Source organism: Sciurus vulgaris (assembly GCF_902686455.1).
Source record: "Sciurus vulgaris genome assembly, chromosome: 2".
NCBI lineage: Eukaryota > Metazoa > Chordata > Mammalia > Rodentia > Sciuridae > Sciurus > Sciurus vulgaris.
The window spans coordinates 140754236-140770352 of record NC_136462.1 but is presented as its reverse complement, the minus strand read 5'-3'; the positions used below and the strand labels follow the sequence as shown (position 1 = coordinate 140770352).

Genomic DNA, 16117 nt, shown 5'->3' with positions numbered 1-16117 from the left:
TAGTTAGATTTTCTCATGTTCAGACCTTTTATGTGTGTATCCTCTTTGGATTTTGGTTGGCTAGCTCTATCATTTAGAGTTGTGTTAAAAACTTTCTACTGTATCATTGTGAATTTGTGTGATGTTTTGTTTTGCTTACTCTACTTTTGAAGCTGTTATTTGTTTTGTGTGTGTGTGGTGTGTGTGTTAAGGTTGTTATATTTTATTGAATTTATTATATGAAGGAGCCTATTACCAGTAATAAAATTTTCCTGTCCCCTTGATTGTTGTTAATATAGTTATATCACCTCCTCTTTTACTTCCTGATACATGCTTTTCCAGTTTTCCCTTTAAGTGTATCTGTTCTTGTTTCAGCTTTCCTCTCCTATACCTGGCAATCACTAAAAGTTGTATTATGTAGTCCATTCAAAGTTTGTGTTACTTTTATAGATTTCAATGTGTGATTTTAGGAACTCTCTTTACCTGTGCTCTTATTATTATTATATTAAATTATTTGCTATTTATTTATTTTTTATCTACATTTTTTTCCTCTATTTCCTGGGAAAGAAAACTTTCACTCTCTTGCTATTCTTTCAGTTGTCATACTATAGTTAACAGCATTATTTACCCTGGTCCAAGATTGACTGGCACTTTCTTCATCTATGTTCCATGTCTCTTAACCTCCTTGATATCATCCCTTGTTTTGTACTTTGTGATGCTGAGTATTTTCTTTGCATTGATCTTGTGCTATGTTCCTATGCAAAATTTATCTTTAGTTCATTGAATTTCTAACTTTCATCATTATATCATTAAATTTCTAACTTTCATCATTATAGTTGTCATTTTTTAGTGCTCTTTTGTAATTCTTGGTCATTTTTCATTCCCTATGTTGACTTCCCATATTAAATATTATTACTTAATATATTGGTTTGGATCTCTACCTGATGTCTTTTTTACTTTGAAATTTGCTGTCTGCTATTGCTGCCTTTGTGGTGCCATTGTTTTTCATGCTTAAGTGTGAATTAACATTCTTTGGATTTTTATGTGAGGAGTAACAAAACATTTGGGTTGACAGTGCATATATCTAGAGAGTAGTATGATTAGGTACCAGGGATTGAAGGCAGGGACACCTAAACACTGAAGCACATTCCCAACTCTTTTTATTTATTTTGGGACTGAATCTTGCTAAGTTACTTAGGCTGGCTTTGAACTTGTAATCCTCCTGCCTCAGCTTCCTAAGCCACTAGGATTACAGGTATGCACCACCATGCTAGGCACTGTATGATTATTTTTTTGAGTGATCTTGGGTATTATCAACATGGGATCATTTGATCTCCTTTAAATTTTGTATTTGAAGCTTTTCAGTCTATACTAGTAGCATAATCTTGGATGGCAACTCTCTCTAGATTGCACTAAAGTCACAACAGGCATAGTTCTTTATGTCTACTTAGGGATAGTTTCTTCTTCCTTCCTTCCATTCATTCTTTCTCTCATACTCATCTTACCCTGCATACATCAGCTTTATGCAGGGATTTCCCTGTTTGATTCTTTTTTTTTGAGGACATGCTAAGCTTTACTTCCTGTCCCACACATACTATGCTGATAACAGAAGTTCAAAATCCCAATAATTGGCAGAAGTCATAAAGTAAAAATTGACTTTGAAGCCTACTTACCTCAAGAGTTCTTACAATTTTATCTTTCATTCTCTTATTTTCATGTCAGGCTAATGATGTATATTTATCCAGTATTTTTTTAAGATGTATTGCTAGAAAGGGAATCATATGTACATGTCTAAGGAGTAATTTTCTAGATTTAAAAAAAGCAGAAAACCTACTTCTTAATTTGAAAATCAGGATTAATTTGATGGTTTCATTAATAAACTTCATATATTTATTGACAAAATAAGTAATGTTACACATTTTGTAGCTTTTATTTTTTTTTCAGAATGCTACCTATTATAATCCATTTTCAAATTTGTTATTTCTGTGCAAACCACAAAAAAATGAGGGCAGTTGACAGTTGTTGGGTAACTATTACATGCCGAATATTGTTTTATATGCTTTATATTTATGAAGTCACTGATTCCCTCAACATCCTCCACAAGAGGATGGAAAGATGTTATTCCCTTCCTACAGATGGGAGACATAAAGCAAAGCACAGAGAAGTTGAAAACATTGCTTATGGTGATGCTTATAGGTAATGAGCATTAGAACAGATATTTTCTAATTGTAAACTATTAGGTTAATAATCTTCAGAGTGATGAAAGAGCTATGGATTTGTATCAGGATCTGCCACTAATGTTTTCACTTTTAAAAAATGCGAAAAACTACAAAGATTAATATTTATTTAATTAATTTTATAAAAGCCAACTAAGCCTCCATTCTGGCTTCCTCTTTTTCCTCCCATCACTTCATATGCCGCAGTCATTAACTGGAATTAGAATTAACTTGGAGTATATCCTCAGATTCTTTTTCAGTATGATAAACCTATACATGTGGAATTTGAATACTTTAGGAATAATTATATGTGCATTTACTTCTGCATTTGGTTTTCTACTCCAGTTTTGGAGCCTTCATGGTGGAGTCATATCAGTTTTTAAAATCTGTGTAGTATTTTAATGTATTTTAGAGTACTTGAATCCATTTCTTTCTTTTATATGTCTTTTGAGATTTCCTCCTTTAATGACAATATTTCCTGTTTGTATGTGTTATAAGCCAGAACTGGAGCAGACATTCATGTACTACTACCTTTGTGGCCTTTAGCAAAGATGGCTGCAGGTTAAATTCCTTAGAACACATTGTGAATTTGTGCTCCAAAATGTTCTACTCTAGAAGAGATAAGTCAGAAATGGTTCTACATATATGTGTTCAAAATAAAGGAACAGGGGAAACAGTGATTTTATAAATGGTTGCATGATAGCACGAAACTCAGGTAGGTATCTTCTAAGTCTGGCCAAATCTAGAAACAGACAATGAAAATCAGTGTTCAGCTTGGTAACATTTTATTTAAAATAAAGACAAAGCATCTAACTGGAAAAATATGATAAAAAAACACAAGTACCAATTTCTTTACCATCCAAAGAAATATTTTAAACACTTATGACAAAGTCAAGGAAAACAGCTTCAGGGGAAAATTCACAAATAGTAACTGCCATTCTTTTTTTTTTTTTTTTTTTTTTTTTTTTGAGATTTTATAATATACCAAATACTGAACTAACTATGAAAATTCAAGTTCTTATTTAATTCTAACAAAATCTATGACACAGGTGTTATTATTTCCATTTTGCTCAGAGGAAATTATAGTTCAGAATAATTTAGTTATTTTCTCAAAGTTACTCAGCTTGTAAACCCATTTTCTTAAGTACTTTTATATATTGTGACCCTAAGCAAGGAAATAACTTATTTCTCAATAACTTCTACCTTAAAAATCACCAACAAGCATATTAAAAGGTATTTGAATTTGCTTATGATTTAAGGAAGAAATTAAATACATACACAAGTGTTTTCATACATCTCAACAGGCAAAGTTTAAACATTGATAGTTATCTTAATAAGAGTATGAGACACCTAATTCTATACCATTGAAGGAATTTTATTTACACAAATTAGCCTCTCAGTGTGCTTATCTATAAACTGGGGATAATATTTACTTGGCCAAACTTACCCACTGAGCCACATCCTCAGCCCTATTTTGTATTTTATATAGAGATGGGTTCTCACTGAGTTGCTTAGCATCTCGCCCTTGCTGAGGCTTTGTTATGTGTTAGCACAAATTAAATGCCTGATAACTGTTAAATACTACTTCCTCCATAATTGCCCAAAGTCTTGCCCCGACTTGCACAAAAGCCAACAGAAGAAAACTTTACTTCTTTGTATTTCTAGTACAAGGCAAAAGGTCAACGTATAAATTTGTATGGGAAGATGAAACACTCTGGACACCTATGAATCCTCAGTAGGGCTGTTTTTCTTAGGACTACTCAAGAATCTCCATGTTATATTGAATTCACATCCCAAGTTCTAGGTTTTCAAGTCCCAAAAGCAATGCATACAGCCAAAGGAAAAAAAAAAAAAAAACCCATGAAAATTCTATATGGCAAAAATCTATGATTATTGGTGTGATGGTTTGCAGCCAATACCCCACACCCATTTGAGGGCACCTTCTACCTTTTAGAATAAATGAACTTGGAAGTTTTAAATAGAAGATATTAGAGAATGCAGAAACATGAAAGCACCATAATCATCTTTCTAATATTTATAAGTAGGCATTCATTGACAGAGAAGTATTAATTTGAACGTAAGCTCACCAAAGCTTTGAAGATTTCCTTGCATAGATCCATCTTGGCAATATTACAGTTTTTAAATCACTGAGAGTCATGATAGCTTTGCATTGCTGTGACCCAAATGTCTTACAGGCACAGTTTAGCACGGGAAAAAGTATATTTGGGGTCACTGTTTCAGACATTCAATCCATGGTTGCCAACTCCATTGCTCTGGGCCTGAGGTGAGGCAGAGCACCATGGCAGAAAGATATGATAGAAGGAGGAAAGCTGCTGAACTCAAGGAGGCCAGGAAGGAGAGAAAGCAGGGGAACAGGATATATAATCCCCAAGGGCATACCCCAGTGACTACTTCCTCTAGGCACATCTCATCTACCTAACGTAGTCTTTTCAAATCATTAGGCCATCAAATGAATTAATTCCCTAGAGAGGTTACAGCTTTCAGAATCTAATCATTTCACCTTCAAACACTTCAGCATTAAGACAGGAACTTTTAGGGGACACCTCACATCCATACCATACCAGGAGCCAAGTATTTTCTCTTAGGAACTATTAGTTTCAGGAAAGTCGAACAACCAGTATTTTGACAAGTTACATGGAGTTAGTCTTGGGAGGATCTCTCATTAATGTTCTTATAGCTCAGACTTTTATCTTCAGGATTGTTGAAAATTGAGATGTAATAATTTTATATAATTATGCATTACAGTATGATATTTCAACATGCATCCACAAGTGTTTAATAAATTTTTTTCAGTAGATGTTTTATAGCAGCCAAGGGTGAAATACATATGACAAGATGTCTCTAGAGGTTGTTGAACATCAGAGGAAATAATATTTGTGTGGTTTGTCTACAGCACATTTAACTGGACGGTCCCGTTTCTTTCATTGCTGGCCTGTTTGATTCTGGTCGTAGCCACCATCAACTTTGTACTTCATTCCACTGCGCTATATCATTTTAAATCTGGGGTAAGTTTGACATGGTCCTTTTGCTAGCAATCCAATTCCAGGTAAGAACCAATTATTCATTTTAAAGTATGACTATAAACTTTAAATGTGCTCTTGTCAGCAATTAAACATGAGATTAAGGAGAGCATTTGGGGAACAAACACTTCCAGGACCTCCTGGAAAAGGCCAGTGGAGTGAACCATCATTTAGATATTTATAAGGCCCCTTGCATAATTGTGATCAAATAAAATGTGATTGTTCATACTATTTCCCTTTGGGCTTTCCTAGTCATTAATCCCTTGAATGAATGTTTGCTGTGGCCCAGTAATTTTCTGGAACACCATGGTTCAAACAGGGTGCACACACCTGCATCTAGCCCTTTATATAATGTCAAAGTAGATCTGGTCACTGCCTAGGTTGCTCCTGACACTTTGTCTCTTCTGGAGAAAAAAGACTACTTATGCTCTTACTTAAATCCAGGAGGTGGGGGAAGGAGGACACATTCTGCGACTACCTACCAGTGCCTAAAAAGATAGAGGAAGCTGCTGTTTACCATGGGAAATGGGATGATTAAAAGGTTTAGTAGCTTTAAAAAAAAAAGAGAACAAAAAGTATCAAACTTGAAATAAATTTCTTGACTTATACTCATGCAGCTTTGTGGATCTTTATATCTGTTGTTAGGTGGCCCCTGCTTGATGTAAGGACAGTGCACTGCAGTGAACAGCTGGGGACTTGGCAGCCTTTGTCCTGTGACTGTTACTGAGCTCTCCTTCCTCATAACTTGTAGGGAGTTTCCTATGTTATCAAGTTCAGGGAAGTCACAAAGATGGGAGCCTCTGCTGAAATGCATTCATCTGTAAGCATGCACAGAGAACCTGGAAATGCTGGGTAAAAGTTGCAACTTTTCTAGAACCATTACAAGAATCCCAAAAAGATAGAATATCTCTGCACAAGGAAAGCTAAACCTGGACATTCAGAAATGGGAAAAGTCATGGGAAAAATAGAACTCATAAAATCACAACTAGAAGGAATTTGGGAATATAACTCAATCATTCTCTATAGTATTTAGGAGGGGAAAATCTCATCTTAAGAAGCCTCTCAGCTTGTTGCAAGTCTGGGATGAGAAAAGAAAAACAAAACATATTCTAACCCTTTCCTGAGGGTTGTGAGTTAATACTTGGATCTCTGCTATTGCTTAAGACAATGCACCTCAGTGCTGGCTCTCATCCTTGCAACTTGGAGAAAGTCCTCTCATGCTTAGATTTGTTTTAGATTGCAACAATGCTAGCACTTTGGTCCTTAGGAAAGAGTTTGGGCCTCGAATAGCTCATTGAGTAAGGCAGCATATTTAAAAAAAAATTCCCCTGCATATTTTATATGCTGAATATTATCTATAGACTGGGTAATCTTATTCTTTTACAATTGTTTTGTGTGTGTGTGTGTGTGTGCGTGTGCGTGCGTGTGTGTTTCCAATTCCTGATCACGTTTACAATTTATACCTTCATATAGCTCTCTGCCTTAACCAGGTGTGATTCAAAACTACAGTCCTTTGGCTACATTTTGTTCAAACAGCTTATGTAAGTTGAATGCCATGGTCTGCTGTTCAACACTAGTGCATACCTGATTTATTTATAGACATCCTTCCCTCACAAAGGTGACTAATATAGTCATCCCTGGGTTTTCTCAGGAGGTTGATTCCAGAACCCTCTGTGAATAACCAAATCTGCAGATGTTCATGTCCTGTATACAATGGCAGAATAATTGCACATAACCTATACATATCTCCCCCTGTATTTTAAGTCATCCATAGATTACTTATAATAATTAATATACTGTAAACTCAGGTTAAGTAGTTGTTATACTGTATTGTTTAGGGAATAATGACAAAAAAAGAAACTGCAAACATTTATTACAGAAGTTTTTGATCCAAATGTACAACCCAGTGGTATAGAGGAACAACAGTACCATTTTCTCCTTTGTCAATCTTAGGATTCTAGCCCCTCTGTTTACCTAAATCACTTTGACTTCCTCCAAGGTGTTGGCAGCTTTCCAACAACTCTTTGCATTTACTTAGTGAAAAATTTCTGTATTTATTGTTCAGTTTATGCAAGAAACTATTAAACAGCATGGACTTCACCATTCTCTCTCAAGGCAGCAGTCATATTCTGAACTTTACCTTCTGGAGATTTGGTTCCATCTAGACAGGAATTCATAGTTTACTGATGAGCTTATTAAAAATAGTATAGTCAAATGCCTTGACAATCAATCCATGATTTCAATGCATAAGACCTGCTATTCCATCTTAAAATATATTCTGCAGTTGCATTAGAACTTATTCATTTCCAAGGCAAGTTAGTTACTAGCTAGTGTATGTCCAGTACATTGTTTTGCAGGTGCTTTTTCACATGGGAAAAGATATATGTCAAATTATTAATGTTCTTTTAAGAAAGTCTCCTGGACATATGATGTTATTTTTTATGGAATCCTAAACATTATGAATAAGAACCTAACATTTTGTTAGATATTCATGTTCTGTACAGGCAAATAATGTTTTTGTTTCCCTATTTTAATAATCATTTGACATAAGCATATGAAAAAATTCCTGGACTTCAATTTTACTGTAATATTTTGATAGCTAATCATTTTCTTTCCTCTTTAGTCCTATGATTCCCTGTGCAGCAACATAGATATATATCTTTAGTGAGCACTGGAAAAATCCTATTGAGTTTCAGCCTCCACACCTGTGCTCTCCACAGGTGACTCTTTCTTGGGCCCACCACTTCTCTTGGGTGGGGAGTGTGATTTTTAGAAATCAAGAAGTAATGCAAACGAGGGATATCTGAAGTTTACTTTAGAACTCTATCTACTGGAATTTAGTCAATAATTATTTCAGAAGGTCAAGTATTTCTGAATTTGATCCCATGCATGTCTTCTGTTGAAGAGTTTTCCAATATTCTTTCTATTCTGTTTTTCATCACAGATGCTAAGCTTCCCAATTCTGGATTCACCACTTTTATTTTGGGAGTTGTTGGCAAGAAGGAGCCAGGATTTAACTTTGTATCTCCATTGATAGTATCACATCTCTCATATGAAAGGCACTCAGGGTTTGAAAAATGAGTAAGCAAGTATCGTTCTATAGACCCCAAAGCATCACACTGAAGAGTTATCATGCCATTCTTATATAAGTATCTGAAAAAAATGTTATTCTGTTTCAAGTGCTTAATTTCAAGTTACTAAGTGCAAGGCTTCATGTGATTTTTCCATATCCCTCTTTTCCCACATTTTTTATACGGAGATGGTTCATTCCACTCTGCTGACCAATTCAATCTATGCTTCAGCACCATTGAATGATAGTATTTTCCCAAGTGCTATCCTTTAGATTTAGATCTCACTTGTTTTCTTTATTGTGACAAAAAAAGTGTGTGTGTTTTTAACAGCAATTAGATCCCTCTACGTGTATTGTTTTTGTTAAAATTTAAACTTACATCTTGCATTTCACTAGATGAAGCCACAACATTCAGATTTGTCTTGTGATCACATGCATAATAGTAGAAAAACTCTTCCCTCAGGACCTCCTTTGGCTTCCTAGCTTATTAATACCCACAGTAATGATTGCAGCCCCTACATTGAGGTGGAATTACAGAATTCTTTTGCATATCTTATCCAGCATGATTCTACCATCAACCCTAGAAATTATATAGGGCAGTTCTTTTCATTAGAATTTTGAAAAATTTAGAGGTTGGCATTGTGTCAGTTTTAATGCATAGGAGGGTTAAGTGATTTGCCTGAAATCACACAGCTAATGCATCCCTATAGCTGAAACTGAGACCCAGGGATTCCTGCACCATAACCTTTGTAGTGTTGCCCCATTGGCCCTTAAAGATGACCAAGAAGTCTGTGATCTCCTGTTGGTCCTGGATCTCACACAATAGATACTATGTTGGAATTACTAAAATATTCAAGCCTGAGATACCTTTAAAAAATAAGGTGTGCTTTTGAAGCACGCAATCTGAATGCCTTGTAATTTTTATTCTAACTTTTTCAAACGTAGACAGTCTCAGTGCATTGTGGACTACTTCTGTCTTTATCGGTGCATTTGAGCTACTGTGCAGGTTTATAATCTTCTCAGTGACTAAGAATGCCGTGTTTTGATCGGCTGTGATATTATCCCTGCCTTGCTGTTCATTGTAAAGACTCCAGATGCGCACACTATATATAATTAACAATAGAAGATATATCTTTTCTCAATACGTCTTTGTCTCCCTTCATCATTTTGCCTTGTCTGTTTTCTTTTGCCAAAAAGCCCATGCTACAATTAAATGTCTTTAGAATAACACAGTGAGAGTATTTTAGTTTAAAGGAACACTGGGGGAAATTTTAGTTAGAAATATGAAGCTTGCTGTGGGGGTAGAGGGAAGAAAGGCAGAGTGCAGCTTTGACTTGAGGGAAAGGGAATCGTTTGCTGGGAACCTTCCCCAGCCCAGCCACCAAGCCACCATTAACTCATGAACAATGGCTGGCCCCCATTTGCAAAGCAGATGTAAATCTGACCCCCCAAAGAATGGACTGGAGGTTGGCATTGTGTCAGGTATAATGCCATGCAGGAAGTCCAGTCCTGAGATGAAAGCAAAGTAATATTTAATGAACAAAGAAAAACATCAAACCTTTTATGTGTTGGGGACTGTTGAACTTGGCTTCTGAGTAGGAGCCATTCAGAGCACAACTAAGCTAAGAATTCATTCAGCGTCATTGGGACTGACAGGCCTTCAGATATGATCCTTGTTAAACAAGCACCCTGTGGCAAAACTTCAGAAGGCCACCTAGTCTTTCTGCTTCTAAAACTCAACATGAAAAAAGGGTTGACATTTGGTGCAAAGACTATAGATTATGAGCTCTGGGTACATGAAGCAGCACCAAGGAGCAGAGTAGAAAACAAAAGGTGGTGGAGAGGACCTCTTCACTAAAGAGGAAACCATGGGCAGAGTGTGTCCTGGGCAGATATAGGAGCATAAAGTGCAGCCACCAAAGATGGGTGCTCTTCAGTGGTCTCACATTTTAAATGTTGAACCCATCTCTAATTACCGTTGTCCCCATCCTAAATTAGCACATAATCCATTGCCTAGACAAACCCACACTCCAGTGTTACAGTCCACAAATTAAGTTAGCAACCATAGTAAGATAATTTTCCAATAATAACTTTTCACAGTTTCCTGCAGCATCAAAGTACAATCAACATGTCAAGTTCTGTTCTGCAGTGAGAAAAGAGAATCCTGTGAAAATGACTTGGAGGTGGGGGGAGAGAGATTTCTGCATTTTCTTTCTAACAACAAAAATGTCCCGCCCTCCACCTCCCACAGCTACACAGGGTCCAAAGCCTCCAAGTAGGGACTTGTTTTGGCTAATGAAGGCCTTTTCCCATCTGGGACATTTGTTTTCATAGCAAAGGAGGCTGTTAATCAGTATATTCCAAAAAAGCCAATGAGCTCTTCAGTTTTAGTGCTTGTTTCTGCTGCCCTGCTGCTGGGACTGTAATGGGATTTTCACAGCTGAAGAAGGCAGAGCCCCACATCCCAGCCCCCGCCTTCTTCCAGGAAAAGGCATTTGTGAATGATTCCACATGACAGCAACATGTGCATGACTTGAAATCTAGTAATTGTTTTCACACTAATTTTTACTTGTGAATACTCCCCCCACCCAATTCAGGCAAGATTTTTAAAAATAGGTGTGTAGGTAGACAGAAAGATGAAGAACTCTCTGGTGTTTCTATTTTCCAGGAATAAATAAATTTACCAAGAAGCTTCGAAATCCCCTATTCCAAAATCGACAATAATGAGCTACCTAGACTCCTCTCCAGGGTACCTTCTGATGTTCAAAAGGTATGTAATGAGTGGTCACCACCAATAGGGGCTCCCCACTGAAGTCTGGCCAGCCACAGAGCTGGAGGACCACAAGACTGCTTGTGTGAGTAATTTGAATAAGGAATCTGAAATCCTAAAGAGGCCTGACTTGCAGGAAGGTGATGCAAAAACCAAACCAAACAAAACAAAAAAAAAAAGCACAACGGCTTGTCCAAAGCATGAGATGATAGGGGGAAATTACCCCTGAAAAAGAGCTACTAAAGAATAATCTGGAACTCATACCGTGCAGCGGCAGTGTGCTGATGTTTGGCCCTTTTTGATTGCTTGCCTCCCTAAGAGGACGAGGACAAGATGGGCTCAGTAAGTGCAATTGCAGGAGATCCAAACCTGAGGATTGATACTTATTTTCTTCCTCTTCCAGATGCAGGGCATTTATGGGAAGTAGGGGAACAAGAGGGGATTATTCTTTTTATTCTTGTTTGCCCTATTATCCCCCTGGGTCTCTCCCTCCTATCCTCTCTCCTGTAAAGACTTCAGGATGCTGAGGCAATCCCACATTTACTCTGCTACATGGAGAGGAGGAGACAGCATGAGATAATTTGAGATCAATCACCAGTATTATTCACAGGTAATGGTCACTTAGTCCAGCAGCGTCTTGTTTCTGTACATGCTCAGAATTAAAAAAAGGCAACAGTAAGAGAAAAATGCCAGAGAATAGCCCAATGTGGGTTCCTACAAAATTAGCCTGCTATAAATCCTGAGGAAGGCAGGGCAGGCAGCAGTTTCTCTAATGAGAATAGGTAGATGGGAGACATCACTTGGAATATCATCAAAGACACAATATTGTCTTATCTGAGAGAATCCCAAATGAAGTGTCATTTTCATCACCATTGGGCCACTATGACACATTGGTTCCCCAGCATCTGAGTAGATTAAAGAGACATGAAGGTTAAAGTTCTTAGAGTTGCTTCCCCCCTTCATTCAAGTTTCTGGAGATTAAAATTGACTATTTTATCTTTTACCTTGACTTTATAACTGTTAAAGAATAAAATCCTTTCACAGAATGTATTTTACCATTTGCATTATATAATTAAAAAAAAAAAAAAAAACTCAGTTCTGTTTTGCAGTGAAAACTGACAGGTATGTCATTCTTAATTCCCCAATTAGACCTTTACAAAACACTGGAAGGAAAGGGTGAGTTTTTTGTTTTGTTTGTTTGTTTGTTTTTTGCAAAAGTATAGACTCACCAAGATTGGACATCATGTCCTCTTTGGGGAAGTTTGGCACAAACGCTAAAAATAGTGAGCACATGTGGTCTGTAATATAATAGTTTAAATGAAGGCATTCCACCAGCAGCCTATCAAAAGCTCCCACACCAAAGCAATACATTGCAATGTACCATCACTTGGGTCACAGTGTGAGTTCGTACAGTATCCTTGAAGAATAGCAATTTCCATCAAGCCCCCGAGGGTTGTCTGCATGATCCAAGCAACAGCTCTCAGAATGGTCATCCAGTTAGAGTTGGAATGACATACACAGACATACAACGAAAGAGCATCTGAGAACAACATGTAGCGTGCTAGTAAGATCCTCCCCATCAGGCTAAGGGCGGTTTCTAATAACACCTTGACAGTGTGCCCCTGGGGACTCCCCGAGTGCTCATATTTATCACAGATGTTTTAATCATTATATTGTAAATGAACTTAATTTCTAAAGAAATCTATAATAAAGTCTGGTACCCAGTATCAATTTCAGCATTTTTCCTCTTAGACAAAATAAATGTCCATAATTGGCTGCGATTTTTTTCCCCCAAGATTTTAGATAGTTTTAAATGAATAATTCTAAATTGCTATATCATATACTAAGATAAACATTCCCAAGAGGCAGTTATTAAACTTACTTATGGTTGAGAACTGACACGCACAAAATTAAGATCATCTAGCAGTGCCCAGAGCAGGTAGAAACCCATGCATCTCATTAGAAAAATCTGCTTTTAATATTTTGGTTTCAAGAAATGATGCATGACTTCTCAAATCCTTCCTGCAATTAATCCCTCCATGTTCCTGTGTTTAGAAAATGATTCATTACCTTTGAACCTTCCTTCCTTTGCCTTGTTTTGTCCTTGGGAGCCATTAAACACACTCTTGGTGAGCTAGGGTTACCTAACTGCCAGCAAGCACGTCTGTTTGTTTTCACAGGTGCAGTATGCAGAATTGAACTCTGCGGCAGTGGCAGCCCCCTTCGGAAGAAGCGCAGCACTCTCTAAGATACAGACTTTGGACTCCAGCCATCCTATGATGTGCAACTCGGTCAGGGCCAATGTCAGAGCTATTTCAGTGGTCCTTTGGGGTCCTGAAATGTATGCCATGTGGAACCCACTGTATTCTCTCCTCTTCTTCACTGCACAGACGCCAACACTCCTGTGTCCCCCTGCCGCATGGGGTGTTCTATCATTTGCATAGATGGCCATCCCAGCAAAAGGAACCAGTTCTGAGATTATGAAGGACACTCCATTCTCAAATATGCAAGGCTCCCATGGGTCTGATTACGCCTCGCTGAAGAACAGCCAAGACAGCACTTGGATTTGAGAGTGATGAACTGGTTATTCACACCTTCAACAGATCAACCCTCCTTTCACATCATCATTCATGCAAGTTTCATCTGAATTCAGTCTATGGTAACTGTCTATCCAATAATGTATATTGCAAAAAGATTTTGTAATAATTAACATAATTAACCCAAATCTTTAGTATTCATTCAATGGTCACTACCACAAACATATATATATATATATATAAATTTTTGGTAAGCCCTTGGTGCTGGATACCAGCCTACATTACGGTCCATTGCTGGCAATGGATGCCCCAGGAGGTCCCAAGGGACCACTCTTTGAAAGAGTGAGGGCTTCATGAAAGTACTTGGCTGCCTTAAAATGCCATTTCTTCTGACTTATTTCCAAAATAAAATGTTAATAGGTAGTTTCTGAAAGGCATGGATTGGGTGATGAATAAATGAATTGAGTATTTAGAAAGATAAAGGTATGAAGAGAGAGACTTTATCAATGAGGGTATTACCTAAATATAATCATTTTATTTTCTCAAATGTTTTTGAACAGAAAGTTAAAATTTCTTTTTCTGAATTTATCTTTGGTTCCCCTTCTGGTCAAAGTAAGCTATATGCTATGAAAATTTCAGAACCCTACTACTAGAATGTACTACCCCAATGTCCTCTTTGGATGGCATTTGATTCCTGCACACCCCACAATTTCTCAGTAATCGCCTGAAAAAATTCTTGATTTTGTGCATATATAAAATATATACAAATCTTTCTGTTCAAATGATATTTAAAGTTTAAAGACTGCATTTTGTTGACACATACTTTGTATGTGCAGTTTTATATATGTGTATGTACTGTAAAGAAAAGTTGAGGTAAAAAGACCTAATTTAATAGGGAGTTTACTATGGTATTTTTTTTGTTTCTGAGTTGTAATTTAATAATCTTCAAACAAAATGTTTATGAAAAATGCCAAAGACTAAACCTTATCATCTTGTGTCTGTTTTTCTTCATATTGTATCTTCCTCGGGTTCTTCTTTCTGGCTGAGCCAGATTTCTGCATGATTTGATTTACTTCAAGTTAATGAAGCTGGCTGGAAAAGAGCCTTGCAGAAATTATAAAAGCCCCAGTAAATCTCTTAGTTGTACATACAATAGATACCCAAGAACTTCTTTTGTTAAACCAGTTACTCAATCTTCTGTGTAAACAATGCCTCATTGTCTTGCTCCCAACTATCATACAGTTTATCATAGTCTGTCATTTTGTAAAGACCTAAGTCAGACATTTTTAAGCAGACATGTGAGATCTGATCAGTCATTTGAATGAAAACTTTCAGCAGCAAAACAACCCCTTATTTATTTAAATGTAGAACCAATACTTTATTGTTGCTCTTTTGCTATACAATTTCAAAATGAAACAATTTTCCCTACAAGAAGGCATCATTAGTTAGACATATTTCCTCTGTAGTCAAACTGGAATTTTCAGCCATAAGATTAAGACACAATTAGTATCTGGGATACAAGATCAGGACCAAATCAACCTTTAATAAATTGTATATGGAAAACATTGTTAATTGACTACATAGACGCTGAGGGTTAAAAATCGATGTGAATTGTAAGTGAAATGTTAAAATTGATGTAAGTACAGGAGTCCCCCGTTATCCTTGGAGGATGTCTTAAGATCCCCAGTGGATGCATGACATCTCAGATAATATCAAACCCTATAATTTAATGCCTTCAATAAGCACTTATCACACCCTGAGGCCAAAAATTTTACAGATTGATATATGACAGCAAAGCTAACATGAATTTTTTCTTCTAAAATTTCATGTATAAAAGATTCGTTTTATCCCAGATCTTAGCAACCTCAACTTAAGATTTTTTTTGTACTTATTAAATTGAAAACTTGAATATTTTCACTTAAAAGGAAGTACATTCTGGCACATCCATTCCCAGCATCATTACTCTTGGGCCTTGGGGCCAGTATTAAGGATTACTTGAATACAAGCACTGCAGTATTTTGACAGTCTGAAACCTGAAATGGCTACCAAGTGACTGACAGCACATAGGGTGTGGACACATGGACAAAAGGATGATTCAAATATAGGCAGCCTGGACCGCAAATGGCACAAGGTACTACTGTTACATCATTCAGAGTGGTTTGACATTTGAACTTGTAGTTTTGTTCTTTCCGAAGTTTTTTTTTGAATTTTGAAACAGTTTACCAGGGTCAACTAAAACCACTGAAAGTGAAATTAAGTGTAAGGAAGAACTATCAGAAATTTAGGAGCAATTCTAGAAAGAGTGAGCATGCCCACTCAAGTCTCTCTTCTGAAACCAGTATTGCCATCGGGGAGCCCCACCTTCCATGCCTCATCTCATCCTAATTACCTGCCTAAGTCCCCATCTCAAAACCATAAGGAGGATTAAGTTTCTAATAAGTGGATTCTGTGGGATACACCAAAAAAAAAAAAAAAAAAAAAAAAATCTTACTGGCATCTGCCAG

General features: G+C 36.8%; 1 protein-coding gene across 1 annotated transcript in view; it reads left to right on the top strand.

Annotated features, from left to right (window-relative positions):
* MCTP2 (multiple C2 and transmembrane domain containing 2) overlaps positions 1-13561 on the top strand; it is a 217322-nt gene extending 203761 nt beyond the window's left edge. The window contains 7 exon segments of the mRNA XM_079127378.1: positions 5110-5176; positions 5178-5213; positions 5215-5221; positions 10975-11006; positions 11008-11076; positions 13257-13271; positions 13277-13561. Of these exon segments, the coding sequence (XP_078983504.1) occupies positions 5110-5176; positions 5178-5213; positions 5215-5221; positions 10975-11006; positions 11008-11076; positions 13257-13271; positions 13277-13324 (274 nt within the window). The 3' untranslated portion in view covers positions 13325-13561.
* Positions 13562-16117: the final 2556 nt, after the last annotated feature.